The 27,665-nt window shown below is 46.4% G+C and overlaps 1 protein-coding gene across 1 annotated transcript in view; it reads right to left on the reverse strand.

Moving 5' to 3' along the window:
* Nucleotides 1-27,665, reverse strand: part of EPC2 (enhancer of polycomb homolog 2) — a 49,532-nt gene that overhangs the window by 20,455 nt on the left and 1,412 nt on the right. The window contains 2 exon segments of the mRNA XM_064718721.1: nucleotides 3,040-3,185; nucleotides 10,425-10,584. Of these exon segments, the coding sequence (XP_064574791.1) occupies nucleotides 3,040-3,185; nucleotides 10,425-10,584 (306 nt within the window).

A 27,665-nucleotide genomic window follows, 5' to 3' on the forward strand; every position in this document is an offset into this window, starting at 1 on the left:
AATGCCCATCCCTGTTCATTCCAGCCTGGGGACACAAGGATGTTCACTTGTTTGCTGAGTTATTTCAGTAGGTGCTAGTTCTACACAGATCACTTAGAGATAAAAAATAAATCTGTGTTCAGCTTCTTATATGGAAATCAGACTCGAAATAAATGCAAAAGTATCACTAAAAAGTACATTAGATTAACAGGCTCATATCATCTTCAACCCATTCATTAAACAAAAAGAAAATAGCACTTAGTATTACTTAAAAAAAAAAGGCAGCACTTCATCTGCCCCATAATTTGAAAAATAACAACTGAACAACTTAATTTGCACTTTTGCAACGTGTCAAACTTTAATCTCGTCCCTACGTTAGGAGAAGCAAAAAAAGGAAACAACACATTTTGGAAAATAAGGAAATCCTGAGTGTAACCATGGCTACTCTGCAAGTGCTAGCTCCAGCCCAAGCAGAATAAAACCTTTGCAATCTGTGGTAGAATTTAAAAAGCACTGAACTGTTCTTTTTTAAAAAAAGGAAAAAGTATTGCTTAGAAATAATTTCAGTTTTGTCTTTTGTTCCATTTTTTCCATTAACATATTTCTTATAAAAATATAATAAATAAATTTAAAAAAAAATTACAATGAAAAACATAAAAAATTTTTACAAAATCACCTCAGCCTTGTGTGCACAGCTGGGAAAGTGAAGCTGAGCCTGTGTTTGCCTGCAGATGCAGAATCCTGGTAGAAATGCCCAGGAGCAAAGCCTGGAACCCCTCCTGGGCAGGGAAGGCATTCCCAGCAACATCCTAAATTTAATATTCCAGGGATCAGGCATTTATAAATTTAATATTCCAGGGAATTGGGAGCAGCACCCAAACCCCACCAGCCCTGCCCTGCCCAGGCCCCAATAACCTGCAAGAGCTGCTTGTGGCTACAGAGAAAAACCTGTGCTCTTGTAATATTTTATTTTTGAAAAGCAGCTTCAAATCTTAAATTTAACTTAAACCAGCATTAGAGGGGTGAATATTGAACATGAAAAGTGAGCACTAGAATGGCCTGAACTGAGACCCAGAACAGAGGTGAATTTATCAAAGCTCCACCAAGCCCAAGTGCATGTTCAACAAGTATCATCCAGTGTATTCCCTATTTTTCCATTCATTCCCATTTTCTTAGCATAGTAAGAAATTTCTGCCTTTCTGAAGTTGCTCTAAGATAGAGAAAAATTCAATATTTTGGCCTTTTGACAGACAGCACTGAACTAAACCAGGTTCAGGAACTGAGGCAGAGCCATGGATCCCACAATGGATTTTTCCCTCCCACCAAGTCTCACCTCACTGGGCAATAACTGCCCCTGCTCAAACCTGATTTCCACAAAGTGATCCCTCAGGTTTAGTTTTGCAGTGAATATTTTGGGTTTTTTCCCTCCCACCAAGCCTCACCTCACTGGGCAATAACTGCCCCTGCTCAAACCTGATTTCCACAAACTGATCCCCAGGTTTAGTTTTGCAGTGAATATTTTGGGTTTTTTCCCTCCCACCAAGCCTCACCTCACTGGGCAATAACTGCACCTGCTCAAACCTGATTTCCACAAAGTGATCCCCAGGTTTAGTTTTGCAGTGAATATTTTGGGTTTTTTTCCCTCCCACCAAGCTCACTCACTGGAAATAACTGCCCTGCTCAAACTGATTTCCACAAAGTGATCCGATCCCAGGTTTAGTTTTGCAGTGAATATTTTGGGTTTTTTCCCTCCCACCAAGTCTCATCTCACTGGGCAATAACTGCCCCTGCTCAAACCTGATTTCCACAAAGTGATCCCCCAGGTTTAGTTTTGCAGTGAATATTTTGGGTTTTTTCCCTCCCACCAAGCCTCACCTCACTGGGCAATAACTGCCCCTGCTCAAACCTGATTTCCACAAACTGATCCCCAGGTTTAGTTTTGCAGTGAATATTTTGGGTTTTTTTCCCCTCCCACCAAGCCTCACCTCACTGGGCAATAACTGCCCCTGCTCAAACCTGATTTCCACAAACTGATCCCTCAGGTTTAGTTTTGCAGTGAATATTTTGGGTTTTTTCCCTCCCACCAAGTCTCATCTCACTGGGCAATAACTGCCCCTGCTCAAACCTGATTTCCACAAACTGATCCCTCAGGTTTAGTTTTGCAGTGAATATTTTGGGGTTTTTCCCTCCACCAAGCTCACCTCACTGGGCAATAACTGCCCTGCTCAAACCTGATTTCCACAAACTGATCCCCAGGTTTAGTTTTACAGTGAATATTTTGGGTTTTTTCCCTCCCACCAAGCTCACCTCACTGGGCAATAACTGCCCCTGCTCAAACCTGATTTCCACAAAGTGATCCCTCAGGTTTAGTTTTGTAGTGAATATTTTGGGTTTTTTCCCTCCCACCAAGCCTCACTCACTGGGCAATAACTGCACCTGCTCAAACTGATTTCCAAAAGTGATCCTCAAGTTTAGTTTTGCAGTGAATATTTGGGTTTTTCCCTCCCACCAAGCCTCATCTCACTGGGCAATAACTGCACCTGCTCAAACCTGATTTCCACAAAGTGATCCCTCAGGTTTAGTTTTGCAGTGAATATTTTGGGCTGTAAGAGCCCTCTCCAGACACTGCCCTCCTGGAACACCTCAGGTTCTCATTTAACACTGGTACAGGTTAATTCTCTGTCTGTGCTTCTAACCCTCAAAAACCAACCAGTGTCAAATCCAGCAGAAACAAGTGTACCAAAATTTGGATTTTTGGTTTGTAGCCATTTCTGCACCTCCTGATCATCACTAACTTATTCCATACCAACTGTGCTGTAACAAGCTGTGTCTTTAACACATTGTGGTCAGGAATTAAAATTTAAAATCAATCCCTGCAACCCCAAAAGCTCCTTCCCCACCAGTTTGATGTGAAGGTACCAATATTGACACAGGAGACAGCACTGTGATTTCTGTGAAACTGCACACTCACACAAACACTCTTCTCCTGCTAGCAGGAAATAAAACCAAGCACCCCCCAGGAAAGCAAAACCTCCATTTCATGATTTCTTCCCACCATACCTGACTGGAACTGGCTTTTTCGAGCCTGTCAACCATTATCTCAAACTGCAGTGGCTTGATTTCCATCTTCCTGTTCAGCCTGTTCAGAAGGGTCTCATCCTCAGAGTCCATATCATAATCTGGCTGCTCATTGTCCAGATTAAAGGCTGCAACACAAGAAATTGAAATGCTGGGTGAGTAACACACTCTGGGCACACAGAAACCAAAAATGACTGAGCAAATTCCAGCATTTCTCTTTTTAAATGCTGAAAAGTTTCCCCAAGTAACACACAGCAGGGAGAAGTTGCTTGTCTCCAACTTCCAATATGGAAGGAATCCAAGAAGTTTCATTTGAAGGGGTGGTAGGCACAGAAACTTTGATGTATCTTTGCAAAACAAGAGTAAAGATGCTTAACAGTACTGATATAATACAGCTCCTCCAGAATATCATGGTAGGACAATAAGAACTGAGACCATTTCCAATCAAATTTCAGATTTGGAGAAAAAGCATTTACACTGAAGTCTCAATATAATTTTTGCTGCCCATTTTTTAAACAGTACACCAAACCTAAAGTGTTAAAATATTTAACAGACTAAACTTTTTCTGGTTTTATGTAACTGTGGAAATTTCAGCCCAATCCTATGGGAATTGTTACTTCTCCAAAAGCACCTCAGCTGTGGATGCAGAGCCTGACAATTCCTTCAGACACTTCAAACAGTCAGTTCTCATGTCTTTATTACTAATTGTGCTAATTAGTTTCCATACTTGACAAAGTTCCTGGTGCTACTAAAAGCAGAAGGAAGTTCCCATTCAGGTAACACAACAGAAATAAAACTTTACAACAAATATGAGTGAATTGCACATGGCAGTAAGAGCTGTTAATAGAAACATGAATTGTACACCTAATAAAACCCTGAAGGGGTGACACAGCACTCCCAGTAACTCCATCAGCACTGCAATACCAGCAGTTATAGGCCTGATGAAATATCTTCTATTCTTAACAGACAACCAGCACTATCTTATCTCCATGCTCTTAACTTGTGGCTATACCAAGTGCTAATTTAAAAACCTCTGCTGCTGAGCTGCCCTGTGTGCTTTGAGGGCATCTTAAAACAAAAACTTGGCAAACCAGAGGCAAAAGAAAACCCCTAAAAAGTCTTTAAAATAAATCCCAGTTTAGACAGGTGGTCAGCAGTGTCCTTCCACACCTCAGCCCTGCCCAAGACCTGTGAACCAGTGCAATAAATGAGCTAAAGCACTACCAGTGTTTATTTATTTATTGATTTATTCAGACACAGAAACTCAGCCAGATGAGGCTGGGAAGGGCTAAAAAGCAGCTCCTCAGCATCTTCAGCTCGAGCTGGTACCTCTGAGAGGAGACACTGCCCAACTGTGCCACAAGAGCTCTCTGACCTACCACACACTGTAACAATTCATTTGAGGAGAAAATAATACCAGGCTGTAAGCATGTGTCAAGAAGTGCTGGCAATATGAATTCAGTAATACAAGTTGCATGGCAAGTTTATTTCAGACACTGTCACTGGGCATGTGACCAAGAGCTCTCCAACAATTCACTGTGCACGAGGCTTCAACTGCAGCTTTCAACATCACATCTGCCTCTCCAGCACATCCCTGCTCACACGTGGGCTGGAAACCATTCAAGTCCACAAAAAGCTGGTTTGCCCTCAGGCAGATGTTGGTCTCACATCAGAAAAGATGTCAGCCTATTTCCTGTCAGTAGATAATTCAATAATCCCCTGTGGACAAAATGTTTCCAGGCAGTTTTTCCAAGCCAGGATATCAGTGAGCAGGAGGATGTGGGACAGAAGATGTGATGTTGTTCACCTGGAAGTTGTGAGCAGTGCCAGGAAACTTCATTTCCACAGTGGGAAAAGAAGAGTCACTAAAAGGTCCTAAAACCAGTGAGAGTGAGAGGCAACCAGGAGACACCAAGACAAGCAAAAAGAAAACAAAAGCTCACAATTGAATCAAAAAGTGCCTGAAACCAGCAATCACCCTCAGGAGCACACAGTGGATATCAGTGATGGTCTCCAGTGTCCGGTTTTTGGCTGTTTGGGTGGCCTGGAAAGGCCCGGGGTGGCCTTGGGGCAGCCGCGTTTCAAAGGACGAGAAGAGGCTTCAGTTCTTTTCTCGGTCTCGGTGTTTATTAATTGTTTATCTAAAAGATTTTCTCTCGGCCCGACAGAGCTCTGCTCAGCAGCCAGCCATGAGCACACTCCCTGCCCTCCGGGCGGTCACCTATCTTTATACCCAAAGTTACGTGTACAATATTTATCATTTTTCCCCAATACCTTTCACCCTTATTGCCCAGTGCACTTTTAGTAATGACCAATCCCAAAGTGCCACCATCACCACAGAAGATGGAGGAGAAGAAGAAGAAGAAGAAGGACAGGACACGCCCCAATTCCTCCATCTTACTTCTCTAAACCCCCCTGTACAGAAATCCTAAACCCTGTGTTTCACTCTCTAATTAACCAATCCCTTCACCATTCACCCCGGTGAAACCCTCCTGTCCTCATACAGGTGTCGTCTCCTGTGTAGGATCAAAGTGCAGCCACCAGACACTTCTGGAACATTCCAGGACTCCCGAGCCCCCCAAGGGTGCTCTCGGTGACACCTCAGTGCTGAGGTGCTGAGATCCCACACCCAGGAGGGAGGGCAGCTCACTCCTAGAGCCCTGAGTGACCTCATGGTGCTCCTCAGCTGGAAGCAGGGCTCCCTCCCTATTTCTGCTCACTCCTTTGATAAACATTCCAGATAAGATAAAAGGTATCAACAGGTACTTGCCATCACCAAACAAATCCAGTCTCATTTTCTCAAACAACCCCCATCACTCCTGTGAGAACAGCAGCAGCCTGGTCACACATCCCACCTTTCCTGCTTTCCTGCCACCAGCAATGCTCTGTTTGCTGTGCCCTGTGTTTATCAGTGCAGCTCCTCTCAGACAGGGAGGTTTACATGGATGCAGGGACAGCAGGATGTGTTTCTGTGCAGACAGGATGGACACAAGCTCCCAGCAGCCAGGGAGGCGTGAGGGCCTCAGGAATTGCAGGGCTGCCACTTCTCCCTTGGAGTTCATCAACCCAAAGCTGGATTGTCCCATGGAAGCGTCCTCCTCCCCAGTGTCCATTTTTCATTTACCACTCCTCAAAACAATTTCAGCAACATCCTCAATCACAACTTCTCTTCTTTCCCCAGGCACTGAGTGCACTGCAGTTGCTCCAGAAAGAGCCATTTTCCACCCAGGAGCTGGCTCCCAAAGCCATTCCAAGACCCAGGAGTTTCTGTGCCATGGATCCATGGATCCATCCATCCCCACTGCTGTTCCTGCCCTGCCAGGGCAGCTGGGGGAGCTGCTGGGGAGCCAGCCCCGAGCTCCAGCCCACATGGACACTCCTGCCAAATCCTGGGATATTCTTCTGATTTAGGGTGAATCCAGACCTTCTCTTCCAAAACACCTGCATTTCTACAGGGCACTGCCAGATCCCAGCTGGGGAGTTTCTCCAGGAATGCTCAGGACTTGCTGCTGCAAACACAGCATCCCAAAGATCCCACCTGGGGAATTTCTCCAGGAATGCTCAGGATTTGCTGCTGGTTTGGTCCTGCAAACACAGCATCCCAGTGATCCCAGCTGGGGAGTTTCTCCAGGAATGCTCAGGATTTGCTGCTGGTGCATCCCAGTGATCCCAGCTGGAGAGTTTCTCCAGGAATGCTCAGGATTTGCTGCTGCAAACACAGCATCCCAGTGATCCCAGCTGGAGAGTTTCTCCAGGAATGTTCAGGATTTGCTGCTGCAAACACAGCATCCCAGTGACCCCACCTGGAAAGTTTCTCCAGGAATGCTCAGGATTTGTTCTCACTGCTGTTGCAAACACAGCATGCAAGAGATCCCAGCTGGGGAGTTTCTCCAGGAATTTGCTCACTGCTGCTGCAAACACAGCATCCCAAAAATCCCACCTGGGGATTTTCTCCAGGAATGCTCAGGATTTGCTGTTGTAAACACAGCACCCCAGAGATCCCAGCTGGGGAGTTTCTCCAGGAATGCTCAGGACTTGCTGCTGGTTTGGTCCTGCAAACACAGCACCCCAGTGATCCCACCTGGGGATTTTCTCCAGGAATGCTCAGGATTTGCTGCTGGTGCATCCCAGTTGGGAAGTTTCTCCAGGAATACTCAGGATTTGCTCACTGCTGTTGCAAACACAGCATCCCAGTGATCCCAGCTGAGGAGTTTCTCCAGGAATGCTCAGGATTTGCTGTTGCAAACACAACATCCCAAAAATCCCACCTGGGGATTTTCTCCAGGAATGCTCAGGATTTTCTGCTGGTGCATCCCAGTGATCCCAGCTGAGGAATTTCTCCAGGAATGCTCAGGATTTGCTGTTGCAAACACAGCACCCCAGTGATCCCACCTGGGGAGTTTCTCCAGGAATGCTCAGGATTTGCTCACTGCTGCTGCAAACACAACATCCCAAAAATCCCACCTGGGGAATTTCTCCAGGAATGCTCAGGATTTGCTGCTGGTGCATCCCAGTGATCCCACCTGGGGATTTTCTCCAGGAATGCTCAGGATTTGCTGCTGGTGCATCCCAGTGATCCCAGCTGAGGAGTTTCTCCAGGAATGCTCAGGATTTGCTGCTGGTGCATCCCAAAGATCCCAGCTGAGGAGTTTCTCCAGGAATGCTCAGGATTTGCTGCTGGTGCATCCCAGAGATCCCAGCTGGGGAGTTTCTCCAGGAATGCTCAGGATTTGCTGCTGGTGCATCCCAGTGATCCCTCCTGGGGATTTTCTCCAGGAATGCTCAGGATTTGCTCACTGCTGCTGCAAACACAACATCCCAAAAATCCCACCTGGGGATTTTCTCCAGGAATGCTCAGGATTTGCTCACTGCTGCTGCAAACACAACATGCAGCTCCCACCCACTCCCAGCAGTACCTGCCCCAGGGATTTGCTATTTTGTTTACCTGAGCCAGTTTATACCAACTCACACAAATGCAATGTGTTTCCCAGTGAAGTTCCACTGAGCTGGGTTTAACCTGTTTCATTCAGCTAACTAAACTCAGGCTGTGGTTGCCCACTCGTGCCCTCCCTCCCCACAAGGCACAGCCACCCCTGTGCCACAGCAGCCACCAGGCCTGGCCTGGGCACCAAACTGACAAACACTGAGGGTCACCCAAGCAAAACATGAAAGAGAAACCTCCTGCCAAAAAGTTCCTTTCAAGGATGACTTGAGTTCATTCCCCACTTAATGAAAATTGTTTCATTGTTTCTGACTCATCTTCCATCCCCTTAGCTCTAATTTAGGTCCAAGTTTACCAACTCAATCTCTTTGCTAATTATCAATAACTTCAGATGCATCTCCATGTTATTGATGCTACAAAATTCTTGGAAAATCATGAAGCATGCTGGAATAATTTTAAGAGTTCAAGGTTTTTTCTTCACATTCAGCTCAGCATCACCTGTATTGGTGCCACTGAGGTCAACTGACACCTGGAACTTTGCTTATTCTCAAATTCCAGCCTTTACAAATAAATGAACTTTTCTCTGCTTGGAATCACTGATCCAAAAATTGAATGTAAAAAATATTAAAATTTTAGGCTACCAGAATCCCAGCAAAACATCATTTACCAGAAATACCCCAAGTAAGTATGGATTATATTACGTGTCCTCCTGGCATTTTCCATCAGTTTACATAACTTCCCTGACAAAGTGGGGATTGCTGCTATTTGTGCTTTAAGATTAAAACACAATTTCTAAGCAGTTTATGTAGCATAAAACTGCCTTGTATCACACCTAGTCCATCCAGAATATGTGGGAAAAATTATCTTGGAGCAGTATCTGATATTTATCTTCAGCTCAAATACCTTCTGTACTTCTGTCCAGAAAGACTGTGAGTCTGCACAAGACAAAGAAAACTTTGGCATAATATATTGAACATTTTTAGACATGTTTATTAACAGCATTCACAGTGTTTCTGGCAGTGTCCAACAAAGAACAGAATAAAATCCATTCCTCCACTGCAGCTTGGTTTCAGTTCACTCAGCCTGCCTTGCTTCCAGGTTTGTTTCTTTTATTAAGGAAAAAAAACAATTTCTTTTAGTTGATTTTTCTCCATCACCTCTATGGTCTCTGTTGCATCACAGAGATTTCATTCTTTCCAAAATCTCCTATTTTGTAAATAAACAGTAAAAATTGGGCATTTCAGCACACTGGTGAGAAATGATGCAATAAATGAATCAAAGGCTTTGCTACAAAGGTAACTGCTGGGAGGAATCCAAGTGCCCAAATAACCCCCTGATCCACATCCTGCAAAGGACAAACATCAATTGTGTGCCAAGGAACAACTGAACTGCAAAAGTGACACTTGTCAACAGAATATCAACCAAAAGAAATGGCAGAATTCAGAAGCTTAGATTAATGAGATCTTGTAAGACATAAGCTAAGCTCATGCTGAATATTTAGTTTTATCTATAAAATAAACTCAGAGTTCCCTGCTGGAATGGAATTGTTCAGTTTTAGCCAAACTCAGAAGTGAAGAAGAAGCCTGAACCCCAGGCTGCACAGCCAGAGCTCTGCTATGAGCAGCAGCACAAAGGCTGATTGCATCCCAAAAACCCTTCTGGTTTGTGCATCTGCACTTTCAGAGAACTCTGGAGTGAACAGGTGAGCAGGAAAAGCTCCCCCTGCTCCCTGCAGGCAGCCAGGCCTCGGTTACTCCTTCTCAGGACAAGCAGGGACAAATCACAAAGTGAGGCTGCCTGAGAATAATGCAAGCCCAGAGCCAGGATGAGGCTGCACAGGACAGAGGCAGCAGCAAAACCCCCACCTTCAGCAGCAACTCAAATCTTCCAGAACTCAACCAGACACTGGAATTTACAGCTATAAATGGATTTCTGAGTGCTCCCACTGCAGCAACTCTGAGCACAAGACAAAGGTATTGCAGTGACCTTAGACGGTCACTGTGGTGAGAGAAGGATGAGAATCTTGTTCCTTGATCAGAAAGCTTGATTTATTTATATCAAATAAATAGTACATTATAACTATACTAAAAAGAATAAAGAGAGAGCTTGCAGAAGCTGCTTAGCTAAGAATAGAATAGAAAGAATGAATAACAAAGTTCTGTCTCCAGAGAATCTGTCTGAGCTTGCTCCTGTGATTGGCCCCCAATTAGAAACACAGAAGATGAGCCAATCACAGGGGCACCTGCTACATTTCACAGCAGCTGATAACAATTGTTTACATTCTTTTCTGGGGCTCTGCTTCCCAGAAGATGGACAAATGTGAAAAAAAGATTTCTATGAAAAAATGTCTGCGATAGAAAGGTTCCTCAGGTGAAATAAGGAGGGGCTGGACAGACCCCACAACCCTCCCAGTGCCTGAACTCACGCTGGATGTGGATGAACTGCTTTGGCTGCTTGAACTCCCCTTTGTACAGGCGGTTGTAGTAGTTGACATTGCTCTCTGCTTCAGGGACTGGGATAACCATGCTCTCCTTCTTTTCTCTGAACACTTGCTGTGCTGAGATGGCCCGTTGCAAATGATGTTCCTGCAAGGGGAAAATGGGAGAGGTCATTGAAATATCTGCACAAAGTCAGGTCATTGAAATATCTGCACAAAGTCAGGTCATTGAAATATCTGCCAGCCTCTCCTCCCACTGTTCCTCTACAGGATAACAGAGTGGCTTTGCAGGATCCCTGTTCCCAGCTGTGCTCTCCTTCTTTTAGAGTTCCTGACTGATGGGAATCTTCAAACTGCACTGAATGAACTACAAACAGATGAAGAGAACTTCGTTCAGACACAGCCCACACCTTCCACCAGACTGGGAAAAAGGCAAACATTCAAACTTCATAAAATAACCTCAGCAGAAAATTAGGGCTGGGGAAAGCCAAACCCACCCAAACCTGTCAGAAATAACACATATGCAAGATCAGGCCTTTAAAGTCAAAAGAATAGCAAATTTCAGCATTCCTGTCTCCCCAGCAGCACTTACTGGCCTGCTGTTGGGAGTTTAGCAAGTTAAGAGCAACAGGAAGAAGAATTCTCACAGAATAACACCTGAACAGCAAGGGCTCCCCAAACAGGCATCCCTTCATTTTATCCTTATGGGCCACAAGTCACAAATCCCACAGAATCCCCTCAGCTGAAACAGAGATCACAATAAATGTAGCAGTTCACAAAGATTATTCCCCACATAATTGTATTTGTTAATTTATTAATTAACTCAGTGACAACCAGCTACTGTTGCAAGTCAGGGCTAAGCTGTAGCTTCCCTCTTACAAGACTTTTCATGTTAAAACTTAAACCACTAAAATTGTCTCAGGCCTTCTGTGTGTCAGGGAGTGCCATTCCTCACCAGGACAGACCTCACACCCTCACAGCCCTTGGGGAAAGTGAACAACCAAGTTCTCCAAACCCAGTATAAACTGAGAAAAGTGCAGCCTCCCAACAGATGAACCTGGAGTGAAGGTTTCATCCTGCTTTTACTGTTCTTCCCCAAAGTCTCCCAGATTTGAAGGGAGGGAGGGAGAGCAGGATATCATCAGGAAACCCAAGCTCAGCTCTGTCCCAGATCCATGGGACCTCCCCAACCATTCCCACACAGCCCACTGCTGGAACAGCACTTGTTTGAGCAGGGAAAAGCACACACACACACACACAAAAAGGATTTGCTGCTCCCTTTGGCTCCCCAGGGTGCTTCTCCCCACGGTTATAACATTCCCAAGAGGGCAGCACCAACACCAGGAATGGGAAGGTGCCAGGACAACACCAGGAATGGGAAGGTGCCAGGACCAACACCAGGAATGGGAAGGTGCCAGCATTGAAGGGCAGGACCAACACCAGGAATGGGAAGGTGCCAGGACAACACCAGGAATGGGAAGGTGCCAGCACTGAAGGGCAGCACCAACACCAGGAATGGGAAGGTGCCAGGACAACACCAGGAATGGGAAGGTGCCAGCATTGAAGGTGCCAGCACCAACACCAGGAATGGGAAGGTGCCAGGACCAACACCAGGAATGGGAAGGTGCCAGGACAACACCAGGAATGGAAGGTGCCAGGACAACACCAGAATGGAAGGTGCCAGGACAACACAGGATGGGAAGGCGCCAGCATTGAAGGTGCCAACACCAACACCAGGAATGGGAAGGTGCCAGGACCAACACCAGGAATGGGAAGGTGCCAGGACAACACCAGGAATGGGAAGGTGCCAGGACAACACCAGGAATGGGAAGGTGCCAGGACAACACCAGGAATGGGAAGGTGCCAGCACCAACACCAGGAATGGGAAGGTGCCAGGACCAACACCAGGAATGGGAAGGTGCCAGGACCAACACCAGAATGGAAGGTGCCAGGACAACACCAGGAATGGGAAGGTGCCAGCACCAACACCAGGAATGGGAAGGTGCCAGGACAACACCGGGAATGGGAAGGTGCCAGGACCAACACCAGGAATGGGAAGGTGCCAGGGCCAACACCAGGAATGGGAGGGTGCCAGCACCAACACCAAGAATGGGAAGGTGCCAGCACCAACACCAGGAATGGGAAGGTGCCAGGACCAACACCAGGAATGGGAAGGTGCCAGGACAACACCAGGAATGGGAAGGTGCCAGGACAACACCAGGAATGGGAAGGTGAACACCAGGAATGGGAAGGTGCCAGGACAACACCAGGAATGGGAAGGTGAACACCAGGAATGGGAAGGTGCCAGGACAACACCAGGAATGGGAAGGTGCCAGGACAACATCAGGAATGGGAAGGTGCCAGCACCAACACCAGGAATGGGAAGGTGCCAGGACAACACCAGGAATGGGAAGGTGCCAGGACCAACATCAGGAATGGGAAGGTGCCAGGACAACACCAGGAATGGGAAGGTGCCAGGACAACACCAGGAATGGGAAGGTGCCAGGACCACACCAGGAATGGGAAGGTGCCAGCACTGAAGGGCAGCACCAACACCAGGAATGGGAGGGTGCCAGCACCAACACCAGGAATGGGAAGGTGAACACCAGGAATGGGAAGGTGCCAGCACAACACCAGGAATGGGAAGGTGAACACCAGGAATGGGAGGGTGCCAGGACAACACCAGGAATGGGAAGGTGCCAGGACCAACACCAGGAATGGGAAGGTGCCAGGACCAACACCAGGAATGGGAAGGTGCCAGGACAACACCAGGAATGGGAAGGTGCCAGGACAACACCAGGAATGGGAAGGTGCCAGGACCAACACCAGGAATGGGAAGGTGCCAGGACCAACACCAGGAATGGGAAGGTGAAACCGGGAATGGAAGGTGCCAGGACAACACCAGGAATGGGAAGGTGCCAGGACAACACCAGGAATGGGAAGGTGCCAGGACAACACCAGGAATGGGAAGGTGCCAGGACAACCAGAATGGAAGGTGCCAGGACAACACCAGGAATGGGAAGGTGCCAGGACCAACACCAGGAATGGGAAGGTGCCAGGACCAACACCAGGAATGGGAAGGTGAACACCAGGAATGGGAAGGTGCCAGGACAACACCAGGAATGGGAAGGTGCCAGGACCAACAGCAGGAATGGGAAGGTGCCAGGACAACACCAGGAATGGGAAGGTGCCAGGAAAACACCAGGAATAGGAAGGTGAACACCAGGAATGGGAAGGTGCCAGACCAACACCAGGAATGGGAAGGTGCCAGGACAACACCAGGAATAGGAAGGTGAACACCAGGAATGGGAAGGTGCCAGGACCAACACCAGGAATGGGAAGGTGCCAGGACAACACCAGGAATGGGAAGGTGCCAGGACAACACCAGGAATGGGAAGGTGCCAGGACAACACCAGGAATGGGAAGGTGCCAGGACAACACCAGGAATGGGAAGGTGCCAGCATTCCAGTGCCTGCCTGGCACTGCAGCCTGGCACACACAGCAGTCTGGCACTCCATACTCTGCTACCCACTCGGAAATTCACTCAACAACAAGATTTCCTCCTCTTTAATTCTACAGAATGGTGTTTTTAAAAAGGGGGAGTGAAAGAAAACATTAAAATATGTAAATGATAGTTAATGAACGATCCCCTTTTAAATGTTAAGATTTCCAGCAACACAAATCATGCAATTGCTGCAGGATCAGAGCAGCTCTGGGGATCTCCTGCAGCAGATGAAGCCACATTCAGTCAATCAGGCTCCCAAGTGAGTGCTGTTAGAATGAAGACAAGCATGCAATGCTGGGATCTGCCTGAGTTACTCCACACTGAGTAAATCTGTCACTCCACCATCCCAACGTGTCTTGGAGAGCTTGGCAGTGCTGAGCAATTCAAACCCCAGAAATGGTTTCATTGCTGGGCACCAACAGCCCAGCACTGCTGGTGACAGTGGAACCCTGGAAAAAGTTAAAGACAGAATCTAAAATGTTAGGCTTTGTGCTTTCCCTGATCAACTGCACCTGTGTAAGCAGTATGATAAATTATATAATTGTTAATGTGATGATTGTTTAGTAATTAAAAGTAATTATTATATAACCATAAGAAGAATAGTGAGAAACTATGTTGGAAATTCAGAGAGGGGCTAAATTGATGTATACAACAGAACAATATAAGTTGAATAATTAACATGAAAGTTATGTAAGGATAGAGTATAAAACATGATCATTAAATATATGGTGGGAGTCAGATTTGGGGTGAACACACCCCGATTCCCAGAGCTCTCAATAAAAAATAAAATCCCAATAAAATAAAAATTATAAAATTATAAAATTAATAAAATTAATAAAAATAAAATAAAAAATAAAATCTCAATAAAATCCCTGTGATTGTGTGGTTTTGAACACTGCAGGGAGGGTGTGAAGTGCCCAGAGCACCTTTGGGAAGGGGAATTGAGATGATGATTCAGGATCAGAGTTCCCAAGGAAGGCTGACCACAGGTGTGAGCTCTCATTTCACTACAAAAAGCCTTGGAGCAGAACTCAGCTCTAAACAGAGATTTCAGCACTGCTGCTGTCACTCCTCAAACAGCACAGCTCCAAAACACACAGATTGATTTGCTCTGCAAATTTTCAAATTAGGGGGAAAACCTCTAATCTTTCTGCTGAGCATCAAGTCCAGGAAAATTTAAACTTTATACCAACCATGAAGATTTTTATAGAAAAGCTGGGCTAATTAAATGGATTTATTAAACCTGAAGCAGTGTTTTTACTGACAGATTTATTACCAATACAACTTTTGGTCTAGTTTCACTTTTTTTCTGATGGTTTTTGAAACACACACAGTATTTTAAGGCCACACTTTGTTCGATGCAAAGGTCTCCCACAAAATAAAGGAGCAAACAGAAGGTGCTGCCATGGGAATAAAAAGGAGCCCTGACAAAGAGTGATTACCCATTAATTCCTTAAAAAGCACATGCAGGCCTTGCTCTCCAGCATGAAGACAAAATTTCAAACAAACACAGCTTAGACTGGGCTGTTTCTTCAAGCAGCAGCATTAGAGAGATGTAAATGTTTAGTGTGTGTAACACACTGCTGCCTGAGCACATTTACACACTGACCAGAGCTGCTCTGAACCTGAGACACTGCAATCCTTCCTTCCTTTCTCCTCAGGAGGGAAAAACCCTGAAATTCCTGCAATTCTGTACATTTACACACTGAGCAGAGCTGCTCTGAACCTGAGACACTGCAATCCTTCCTTCCTTTCTCCTCAGGAGGGAAAATCCCAAATTCCTGCAATCCCGGTGCATTCACACACTGAACCAGAGCTGCTCTGAACCCCTCTGAGATACCACAATTTTTCATTCCACCTTTCCTCAGGAAAGCAAAATCCCAAATTCCTGCAATCCTGTACATTTACACACTGAGCTGCTCTGAATCCCTCAGACACCACAATCCTTCCTTCCATTTCTCCTTAGGAGGGGAAAAATCCTAAAATTCCTCCAATTCTGGTGCATTTACACACTGAACCAGAGCTGCTCTGAACCTGTCTGAGACACCACAATCCTTCCATCTTTCCTCAGGAGGGGAAAACCCTGAAATTCCTGCAATTCTGTACATTTACACACTGAGCTGCTCTGAACCCCTCTGAGACACTGCAATCCTTCCTTCCTTTCTCCTCAGGAGGGGAAAAATCCTAAAATTCCTACAATCCTGCTATATTTACACACTGACCAGAGCTGCTCTGAATCCCTCAGACACCACAATCCTTCCTTCCATTTCTCCCAGAAAGGAAAAAAACCCTAAAATTCCTGCAATTCTGTACATTTACACACACTGAACTGCTCTCTGAACCCCTCTGAGACACCACAATCCTTCCTTCCTCTTCTCCCCAGAAAGGAAAAAACCTTAAAATTCTTGCAATTCTGGTACATTTACACACTGAACCAGAGCTGCTCTCTGAACCCCTCTGAGATACCACAATCCTTCCTTCCTTTCTCCTCAGGAGGGGAAAATCCCAAATTCCTGCAATCCTGGTGCATTTACACACTGAACCAGAGCTGCTCTGAATCCCTCAGACACCACAATCCTTCCTTCCATTTCTCCCCAGAAAGGAAAAAACCCTAAAATTCCTGCAATTCTGTACATTTACACACTGACCAGAGCTGCTCTGAATCCCTCAGACACCACAATCCTTCCTTCCATCTTTCCTCAGGAGGGAAAATCCCTGAAATTCCTGCAATTCTGTACATTTACACACTGAGCTACTCACTGAACTCCTCTGAGACACCACAATCCTTCCTTCTATCTTTCCTCAGGAGGGGAAAAAATCCTAAAATTCCTGCAATCCTGTACATTTACACACTGAGCTGCTCTCTGACCCCTCAGACACCACAATCCTTCCTTCCACTTCTCCCCAGAAATGAAAAAACCTTAAAATTCTTGCAATTCTGGTACACTTATACACTGAACCAGAGCTGCTCTCTGAACCCCTCTGAGACACTGCAATTCTTCCTTCCACCTTTCCTCAGGAGGGGAAAATCCTAAAATTCCTGCAATCCTGTACATTTACACACTGAGCTGCTCTGAATCCCTCAGACACCACAATCCTTCCATCTTTCCTCAGGAGGGAAAAATCCTAAAATTCCTGCAATCCTGTACATTTACACACTGAGCTGCTCTCTGAGCCCTTCTGAGACATCACAATCCTTCCTTCCATTTCTCCTTAGGAGAGGAAAAATCCTGAAATTCCTGCAATCCTGGTACATTTACCAGAGCTGCTCTGAACCCCTCAGACACCACAATCCTTCCTTCCACCTTTCCTGAGGAGGGAAAAAACCCTAAAATTCCTGCAATCCTGGTACATTTACACACTGAGCTGCTCTCTGACCCCTCAGACACCACAATCCTTCCTTCCTTTCTCCTCAGGAGAGGAAAAACCCTAAAATTCCTGCAATTCTGTACATTTACACACTGACCAGAGCTGCTCTGAATCCCTCAGACACCACAATCCTTCCATCTTTCCTCAGGAGGGAAAAACCCTGAAATTCCTGCAATTCTGTACATTTACACACTGAGCTGCTCTCTGACCCCTCAGACACCACAATCCTTCCTTCCTCTTCTCCCCAGAAATGAAAAAACCTTAAAATTCCTGCAATCCTGTACATTTACACACTGAGCTGCTCTCTGAGCCCTTCTGAGACATCACAATCCTTCCTTCATTTCTCCTCAGGAGGGAAAATCCCAAATTCCTCCAATCCTGGTACATTTACACACTGAACCAGAGCTGCTCTCTGAGCCCCTCAGACACCACAATCCTTCCTTCCACTTCTCCCCAGAAATGAAAAAACCTTAAAATTCTTGCAATTCTGGTACATTTATACACTGAACCAGAGCTGCTCTGAACCCCTCAGACACCACAATCCTTCCTTCCTTTCTCCTCAGGAGGGAAAAATCCTAAAATTCCTGCAATCCTGGTACATTTACACACTGAACCAGAGCTGCTCTGACCCCTCAGACACCACAATCCTTCCTTCCACCTTTCCTGAGGAGGGAAAAAACCCTAAAATTCCTGCAAATGAATGATGTTTTTTATATTTTTTTTACCAATATCATGGAATCACAGAATGGTTTGGGTTGAAATCATCTCAATCTCATTCCAGCCCTCTGCCATGAGCAGGGATGCCCCAAACTGCTCCTATTTCCTTTTATCCCACAAACCAGAGCACTTGCACCCTACACACCAGGCTGGGTTTTCCTTCATCTTTAAATCCCAGGTGATCTCTGAGAAACAGATTTATCAAACTTTGAATAACTGCAAGTTTTCTGGTTGAGCAGGTCGGAGATGCCCATGAAAATCACACATCTTACACTGAAAAGTTCATCTGAAATCCCAAACTCCAGTCAGCAATTCCATATTGGATACAAACCCCATGACAACAAAGCTTTAGGATTAAATTTCCCTGTTCAATCTTCATTCCTTAAACTACACCATGCAAGCAAAGCTTCACCTCTTTAGGTTGTCTCACTGCTTTAACCCCAGAGCTGTCAATACAAGTGGGATGGAAAAGTGAATTTATCAAAAAATGGATCAATTTATCAACAAATGGATCAATTTATCAACAAATTGATCCATTTATCAATGAATTTATCATCAAATTGATCAATTTTTCCTACTCAAAATAAGCTATTTCTAGGCCAACCTGAAGTTAGCTTTCCAATCTACCTGTGCTAAGAATAGAATTAAAATTAAGAAAACAATTAAAATGTACTAAATATTTCACTTGTTAAACATTCTATTCGAATCGGGACATTTTAAAAAAGGATTTTTGATCTTTAATATTGAGATCCAGAAGCTGGAAGTGCAGCAGTGTGGTGGGAAATGTGCAGACTCATCTTGCAAAGCCTCAAGCTCAGTGAGTAACACCTCTGCCAGCACTGCAGGAAGAAGTGTCACAAAGCCCAAAAGCTAATTTGGTCAGAAGCCTCAGCCCCATCCCCTCCTCTCTGCACACAAATTCTTTTTTTAGGCAACATTCCCAAGAGCAAAAGTGTAAACTGGAGCAGCAGCTTTTGTTTTGCTGTGCAGTTAACCCTTTCAGTGCCACAGAGCTGCTTCCCTCTGCTGTGGGAGGGACAGAACAGGTGAGGAATCACACCCAGAGAGGAAATCAGAGTGTGCACCACGAGAATTCCCACCCCTGAGAGATGAAACCCACCCACTGCTTCATTCCTAATTTATTCTGAAAAATGAGCATTGTAAATTATCAACTTTGCTCATGACTGAATTCTTCCACTGATTTGATAGCCAGGAATCAGAGCTGTCTCCTCTCACACAGGACATCCCCTTAAAACACTGGATTAATCCTCAAGTAACGCAGGGCACTGGGAAAACCATAAAAATCCAAATATTGAGTGAAAACCAACACACCCAAAGCAAAGCTTTCGAGGACAACTGCACTCAGCTTCCCTCAGGAGTTTCCAACCCTCGGAGGAAGGAAGCTGGAGGAAACCCACAAGAAACAGAAGCTGCACCAGTGGAAAGGGCTCTGGAACCACTTCTCTGTTTCACTTTTGGCCAGATCAAGGTTTTCCACCCTTTCTTAAAAAAAGAAATAATCACAAGAACCCCCTGCCCCACACTTGCCTTCCAGACTGCTGAACTGTGACTGCAGGCCAGAAAATGTGCTAAGGGAGAGTGAGGAGAGGCAGGGAAAGTGAAACAAATGGGGCTGCAACATCCTAAAAACTCCCACTGGAATGAGTGAAATCCATCTGGAAAGGGGGGCACGCCCTGGGCAGTGCCAAGGCCAGGCTGGACAGGGCTGGGAGCAACCCAGGACCATGGGAAGTGTCCCTGCCAGGGCAGGGCTGGCACTGCATGGGCTTCAATTTTTCTGTTTCTTTCTGCAGCACCCAAGAGAAAAGGAGGAGTAAATATTTCATCATTATGACAAATTGACAGAAAAAGGAAGATATCCAATATCACCCAATTCAATGTCAATGGACGGAAATGAAACTGTCGAATATAATATTACCATGCAAATGTGCTGAGACATGAGCAATTCTATCGTAATATGATTACTCACTATTTCTGAGCATATGGACACACAACTGTCACTGTCTATGAAATGTCAAAAACCCCACAGCAACTCAAACTCTGGATTTTAAAGCTACAATTATTTACACAAGGTCCAAGTCTACCAAAACATGAATATAAACTAATTATTAAAAATCAAATCATTGTTAGAACAATAAATCAAATTATAAAAAAATCCTTTTGGAAAAGTTGTTTGTGGTACTAGAAGAGAAATTTGTATTTACTGAGGAGCCTGTGGGGAGCACCTTCACCCCAGCATTCCCACCCAGAGTTTGTATTTAACTGAGGTACACACACCCACAGCAGGGAATTTGCATTTTACACAGTTTTTAACAAATGGTGTTTTCATTGCCAGGGATGCTACCTGGAGTGCTGGAGACCTGAGGAACCGCACAGAAATCCCTCATTTTATAAAAACAAAAAGTCTCACACTGAACAGCTCCAACAATGGGGAGGTGCTGAGCACCCAAACTTGAGAGCAGAGGTGTAAATGTGTTAATCACAATGAGAACTGCACAAAGGAAATCAGGGAAATGAACAAGTCTGATTTTTTGCTCCCTTACATTTGTAGCAATCCACCTGCCATGGACAGGGAGAGTATTTTAATCCATTTCAGTCCACTAGACTGGGATTATTGTACATTAACAAGCAGGAATTTTCAAAATGGATCAAAAAACCAAAGTTTTTAAACAGTATGCAAAATGGATCAAAAATCAAAGCCTTTAAACAGTATATTCTCAAATATTTTATTACTTTCACTCAAAACTAGTCACCAGTACTTTCAAAATTATGTCAAAATTATGACAGTCTATACTGATAACACTTTCAGTCTCCCAAAATTATTCTTCCTACTTCTTACACCCTTATATATACAGGAATTCAGTTCTATTCATTCTTCTCTACTTGTTACAGAAACTTTAGTTCTACAATTATCTTCACCTCCACTGGCTTCTAGGACATAATGTTACATGTAGTTACATTTTAGGACACTCAAGGTTTATGTAAATATTAAATGAGTCATTTACCTTTCCAAAAGGTGAAGTGTTAGAATGATAAATATGCTATGGCATAAACAAGGCATTGTTTATTAGCCTTGTTGGCAAAATAAATTACAAATAACCTTTTGAACATCCAGCATCAGTCAAAATTATCTTTCTTATGAAAAATAATTATGAAGAGAGGTTACTATAAACAGATTTAATGTCTGTTGATCCAAATTGTTCCAGCAGGACATTTCAACTAGTTTCAGTCAAAACAGAAATTGTACCAAGCTGCTTCCTGCTCGGTTTTGCCAAGCGGGAGCACTGTGAAGTCTGGCACTCTGTAAATCCACGGAAGCCCCAGCTTTTTCTTTCCAAGGTTTCCTTAGATTGAAGGAGAAGGAAAGCAAAGCCTGCTCCCCGTGTCCGAGACCCTGAGCTGGGGAGGCCAATTCCCGAGCTTTTGTCATGGAACCGCACTCCCGCCGAGGAGCCCTTCCCAGCAGGGAAAGCGGCTGCACAACGCCCCAGGTGGGACTCAGTGACAGCTCCGTTGTGTGCAGGGCCCGGGCACGGACCCGCCCGGGCAGCGCTGCCCGCTGACCCCGCAGCAAACGCGGCTTTATCCCAATCACCGTGCGGGGCTGGCACAGGGCTGAGCTGTCACCTCGGCGGGACACTGCTCCATCCCTGTCCCCAGTGCTCCCCGGGAAAGCATGCACCATCCTCTAACACAGGGCTGAGCCGTCACCTGGGCCTGACACCGCTCCCATCCCTGTCCCCAGTGCTCCCTATCAAAGGATGCACCATCCTCTAACACAGGGCTGAGCTGTCACCTCGGCGGGACATCCCTGTCCCCAGTGCTCCCTATCAAAGGATGCACCATCCTGTGGCTGACCCCCGCAGCAAACACAACTTTATCCCAATCACCGTGCGGGGCTGGCACAGGGCTGAGCCGTCACCTGGGCCTGACACCGCCCCATCCCTGTCCCCAGTGCTCCCCGGGAAAGGATGCACCATCCTCTAACACAGGGCTGAGCTGTCACCTCGGCGGGACACTGCTCCATCCCTGTCCCCAGTGCTCCTCATTAAAGCATGCACCATCCGCTGGCTGACACCCGCAGCCTCTGGCCTGCAGCAAACGCAGCTTTATCTCAATCACCGTGAGGTGCTAACACAGGGCTGAGCCGTCACCTCGGCCTGACACCGCCCCATCCCTGTCCCCAGTGCTCCCCGGGAAAGGATGCACCATCCTCTGGCTGACCCGCGCAGCCTCGGGCCTGCAGCAAACGCGGCTTTATCCCAGTCACGGTGCGGGGCTAACACAGGGCTGAGCCGTCACCTCCGCGGGACACTGCTCCATCCCTGTCCCCAGTGCTCCCCGGGAAAGGATGCACCATCCTCTAACACAGGGCTGAGCCGTCACCTCGGCGGGACACCGGCCCATCCCTGTCCCCAGTGCTCCCTATCAAAGGATGCACCATCCTCTGGCTGACCCCTGCAGCAAACGCGGCTTTATCCCAATCACCGTGAGGTGCTAACACAGGGCTGAGCCGTCACCTCGGCGGGACACCGGCCCATCCCTGTCCCCAATGCTCCTCATTAAAGCATGCACCATCCGCTGGCTGACACCCGCAGCCTCTGGCCTGCAGCAAACGCAGCTTTATCTCAATCACCGTGAGGTGCTAACATAGGGCTGAGCCGTCACCTCGGCGGGACATCCCTGTCCCCAGTGCTCCCCGGGAAAGGATGCACCATCCTCTGGCTGACCCCCGCAGCAAACGCAGCTTTATCTCAATCACCGTGAGGTGCTAACATAGGGCTGAGCCGTCACCTCGGCGGGACATCCCTGTCCCCAGTGCTCCCTATCAAAGCATGCACCATCCTCTAACACAGGGCTGAGCCGTCACCTCGGCGGGACACCGGCCCATCCCTGTCCCCACGGGCTCCTCATTAAAGCATGCACCATCCTCTGGCTGACCCCCGCAGCAAACGCGGCTTTATCCCAATCACCGTGCGGGGCTAACACAGGGCTGAGCCGTCACCTCGGCCTGACACCGCCCCATCCCTGTCCCCATGAAATGATGCACCACCCACCATCACCCTTTATCAAAACCCCCAAAGCAGAATGTCCCCTCTACCTGCGCGTTGATCCCTCTGGCTCAGCTCACTCAGGGATCAATGACATTTGTCCTGGGCTGAGCTGTTATCTCAGCACTTGTGACAGGTTTGCTGATAGGTGTTAATGTGATAAGCCCTAATAAACTGCTCGTGAGGTGGAGACTTGAGAGCAAATCTCGGTCGTGTGTAACTTCAGCCACAACAAATTAAACTGGAGCTCCTCAGTCTGAGAGCTCCCCAGAGCTCAGCTGGCCGAGGTTAATTCTGATTCACGTTATCAAACGGGACATTAAACACGGCCTGAGATGCTGCAGGTGACAGCACAGCAAGGATAAAGGATCAGAGCTGCAAACCGAAATAATGCCTGGGAAATGGAACTGAAATGGGCACTTGGGAGGAACATCCCTGCACAGGGCAATGGGACTCAAGAGGGGGAAGAAAAGCACAGGAGGTGAAGGCAGGGAAAGATCTCAAACAAAACTGAAGTTCAAAATTCTGTGAATAAAAATCACAACCCAGCATTTTGCTGCCTAATGCCAAACATACTTCAGTAATCTCAGCAGCTCCAAATACTCCCCAAGTAAGTAAATAAATAACAGGTGCTTAATCTAACTGAGGAATAACTTACACTGGGAATTTCACTTCCCCAGCAGATAACCCAGCTATTTTAGCCAAACAAACCCAATTCCTTTCCTAAGCAAAGCACGCTCTTGATTTCAGCTGGTTTTGCATGGAAACACAACCCTGGGAGTTTCTCACACAGATTCCCATGCAGTCTTTCTGAGGGATTTCTGTTCCACAGAATATTTGCATGGTTGGAGCTGAAGTTATCCTCTGTTGGCCTCCAGTTTTTCTCACTGCTGTCTGAGCTTCTTTGTTCCACAAAGCCTCTCGTTTGTAGGAACTCTGAGGGTTCAACCACAGGTTATGAGTGCACAGCCCACACACAAACATCCAGCTAAGAGCAGGTTCTGTCCATGTGGGCAGTGATTTATGCGTATTTGTGTTTTTAAACCCAGACCTGAGTGCAGCAGAGAGAGCAGGCAGGTACTTCTGAGCAGCAGCTTAAGTAAATCCTCACACATTTGATACTCTCCCAGTTCCCTGTAGCAGAGGGAAATATTCATTATGGATATTTCTGCTGATACAGTTTAACAGGAAAACCAGGACTTGTGCAAAGCTAAAAGCTTCCTGCTTTGAAAGGAGAATGAAAAAGCTGTTCCAGGAGTATCGCCACCTCAAAGCCAGAGGATGAGCACTTCAAGTTCCAGCATTACAAAAGGAACTGAATGAACTAAGAAAAAAAAATAAATTTCAAGTTAACTACTTCCAGTCAAAATAATCAGAAGCGAACGCTGTTATTTAATGATCAGAGAAGGCTCATCCCGAGGTGATCCCTGACGGGCTGGGAAGGAATCCCTTCCCACGGCTCCGGAGTCAGCATTTCTGCAGCGCCAAAGCGTCCTTAAGTTGCCATTCCTGCACTTTTCCTCTCTCCCCTCGGGCTGTGGTGCCGTGCCAAGCTCAAGTGTAAATGAACGGATGTGCAAACAAGGCTGAGATGAAGGCTCAGATAGCTCCGACCGGGCAATCCCGGGATCACCCATTGCCACCGCATTTTCAGCTCCCTCACACCTCCGCTGAATTCACCTCCCATGGCCTCCCGTGTGAATGCGCCTCATTACCGAGCAGATTCCACCTCACAGCGCAACCCAGCAATCTCACTAAGAGGTATTCACAGAAAAACACAGCTATGTGCTAAAAAAACAAAGCCAAGGCTTATCTAGCCCGCAACTTTCTCCCTTTCCAGTCAAAACAATTCATTAGCATTAGGAAATACGAGTCTTACTCATCGGGAGAAAAAAGCAAAGCCACAAGTGTCCCTGCTCAGTTTCTGAACTCCCCAAAGGAACCTCCCTGCTCCTGCTCAACAGCACCTTAAAAACAAACCCGCACAATCTTCTTCCTCAGGTTTAATTTCCAGTAAATTATAAACATTTGTAACATAAACATTGCTACACAAGAAAAACTTAATTCCTTCACAGCTGGAATCTCCAAGTGAGAGAAATGAGCTGCTGATTTGTGAAACGCTGCGAGTGGATATAAATCTCTGAGATACTCATACAGAAACAGTTCCAGAATATTCATCAAGAATAAATGGACCAAAATCCGCACTTTTGTATGTACGAAAGATCAATCACCAGCTAATTAAACCACACGGCTGCACCAGCGAGGCTGGGTTGTAAAGAACAGGGCAGACACGTCACCCGAGCGTTTTAAATCCTGCAAATCTGTAAATAATGTTGATTTCCAGGGGAATATATCCCGGAAGGTGCTGTCTGACCCTGTGACACCCTGTGCTACAAAAGCTTTGTGGCGCCAGAGGAGCACGAACAGAGGATGGAGAACAGCAGCCACCCTGAGGCTGCAAACAACTTCCACTCGGGAAAAAGAGCCCAGAAATGAGGGGGCAGAAATGAGTGCAGAGATTTCCTCTCCCTCCAAAAGTCCCTTTCCAAATACATCAAATCGATCATGGCAGTATCTGCTAGGAATTAAAGCTGTTTAGGTATTTCTCAGATATTTAACTACTGACACCCACAACAGCCGTTCCTAGATTTAAAAAATTGTTTCATATAATTTTTTTAAAAAGTATTAATTAAGAATTATCTGTGGTACACTTGGAGAAGGACAAGCCATGAATGAAACCATCAGCACATGGCAATAATCTGAATAATCTAAGAATAGCAGTTTATAATCTTGCCTGGCTGATGCATCTCGCACTGTGTTTATATATTGCTTCAGTCATTTCATTTTGAGACTATTACATAATATATCAAACACAGCCACATGTCAGGGCTGAGAAAACAAACCTCACTCACACAGAAAAACAACTTTGTAGGACAACACTAAAGTAGTTTTATTGAAGTATAAATCTAATCTTCTCAATCATTTAAGCAGCTTGTTTGCTTGAACTCTTACAGCAATTTTCCATTAACAACTTTATTTTAAACAGGATTTACCAAAATAACAGCCATTTTAAAGAATTAATTTCAATATTAAATGTGAACACAGCGCTGCAAGACAGACTTTTGAGGCTGAGCAAACCAAATTAGTCTCCAATATTGCTTCATTAGTACCCCAGTGTATTTCCTTTTAACTACAATCCCGGCTTCTAGCAGCGTTACTCTTGGGGAATTCCTGACGTTTTGATACACAGTAAATTAAAAAATAAAAGCCCACCATGCTAAGACAGAGGATTCCTTTGAATACCAACAGTCAGGTGAGAAAAAGCAGCGAGGAAAGCGCGGAGCCTCCTTTGACAGCTGTAACCTCGGAAAAGCCAATCCACAGGCACAGAGGTTTGGCTGAGGCGGAGACACGGATTCATTGAGGAAATTCTGGAGGGTGCATTTACTATCGGCTCTGCAAGTACAGACACATCAGGCGACAGCCTCTGTCTGAGCTTACACAAGTCCCAGGAGCAGAAAATAAACCTTACTCTTACAGAAAAGCGTTTGAAGATCAGCAAGACAAAGCAGTACGTTCCGAGGACACCAGAGCTGCGTGCGAGCGCTTTCAAAGCTGGCCCGCTGCTCACCAAAACCCCCACAAACTTCTATTTACCTCAGCGCACAAAAGCTTTTCCACCCTTTAACACTACGGGCAGAACACACATCACACGTCCAGCCACGCTGAACACCGGCTGGCTGATTTGGAAATAACATTAAAGCTCCGAGGCTCCACGCAACGCGTCCGGCTGAGCCTGTGCCATGCGATGCACAGCGAGCAGCAGCACGAACCAGCGGTGTTAAATAACTCCGAGCAGCAGCACAAACCAGTGATGTTAAATAACCCCGAGCAGCACCGGGGTGGCTGCAGGAACACAGACACTGTCCCACACCGGAACCAAAGCCGCTGTGCTTTGGTGTCCCTGCAGCCCCACATGTGCACTGTGTGTGTGTGTGTGTACAGCGCTGTGCCCTCAGCCCCACATGTGCACTGTGTGTGTGTGTGTACAGCGCCGTGCCCTCAGCCCCACATGTGCACTGTGTGTGTGTGTGTGTACAGCGCTGTGCCCTCAGCCCCACACGTGCACTGTGTGTGTCTGTGTGTACAGCGCTGTGCCCTCAGCCCCACATGTGCACTGTGTGTGTGTGTACAGCGCTGTGCCCTCAGCCCCACATGTGCACTGTGTGTGTGTGTGTACAGCGCTGTGCCCTCAGCCCCACATGTGCACTGTGTGTGTGTGTGTGTACAGCGCCGTGCCCTCAGCCCCACATGTGCACTGTGTGTGTGTGTGTGTGTACAGCGCCGTGCCCTCAGCCCCACATGTGCACTGTGTGTGTGTGTACAGCGCCGTGCCCTCAGCCCCACATGTGCACTGTGTGTGTGTGTACAGCGCCGTGCCCTCAGCCCCACATGTGCACTCTGTGTGTGTGTGTGTGTACAGCGCTGTGCCCTCAGCCCCACATGTGCACTCTGTGTGTGTGTACAGCGCTGTGCCCTCAGCCCCACATGTGCACTGTGTGTGTG

Source organism: Zonotrichia leucophrys, chromosome 7 (genome assembly GCF_028769735.1).
Source record: "Zonotrichia leucophrys gambelii isolate GWCS_2022_RI chromosome 7, RI_Zleu_2.0, whole genome shotgun sequence".
Taxonomy (NCBI): Eukaryota; Metazoa; Chordata; class Aves; order Passeriformes; family Passerellidae; genus Zonotrichia; species Zonotrichia leucophrys.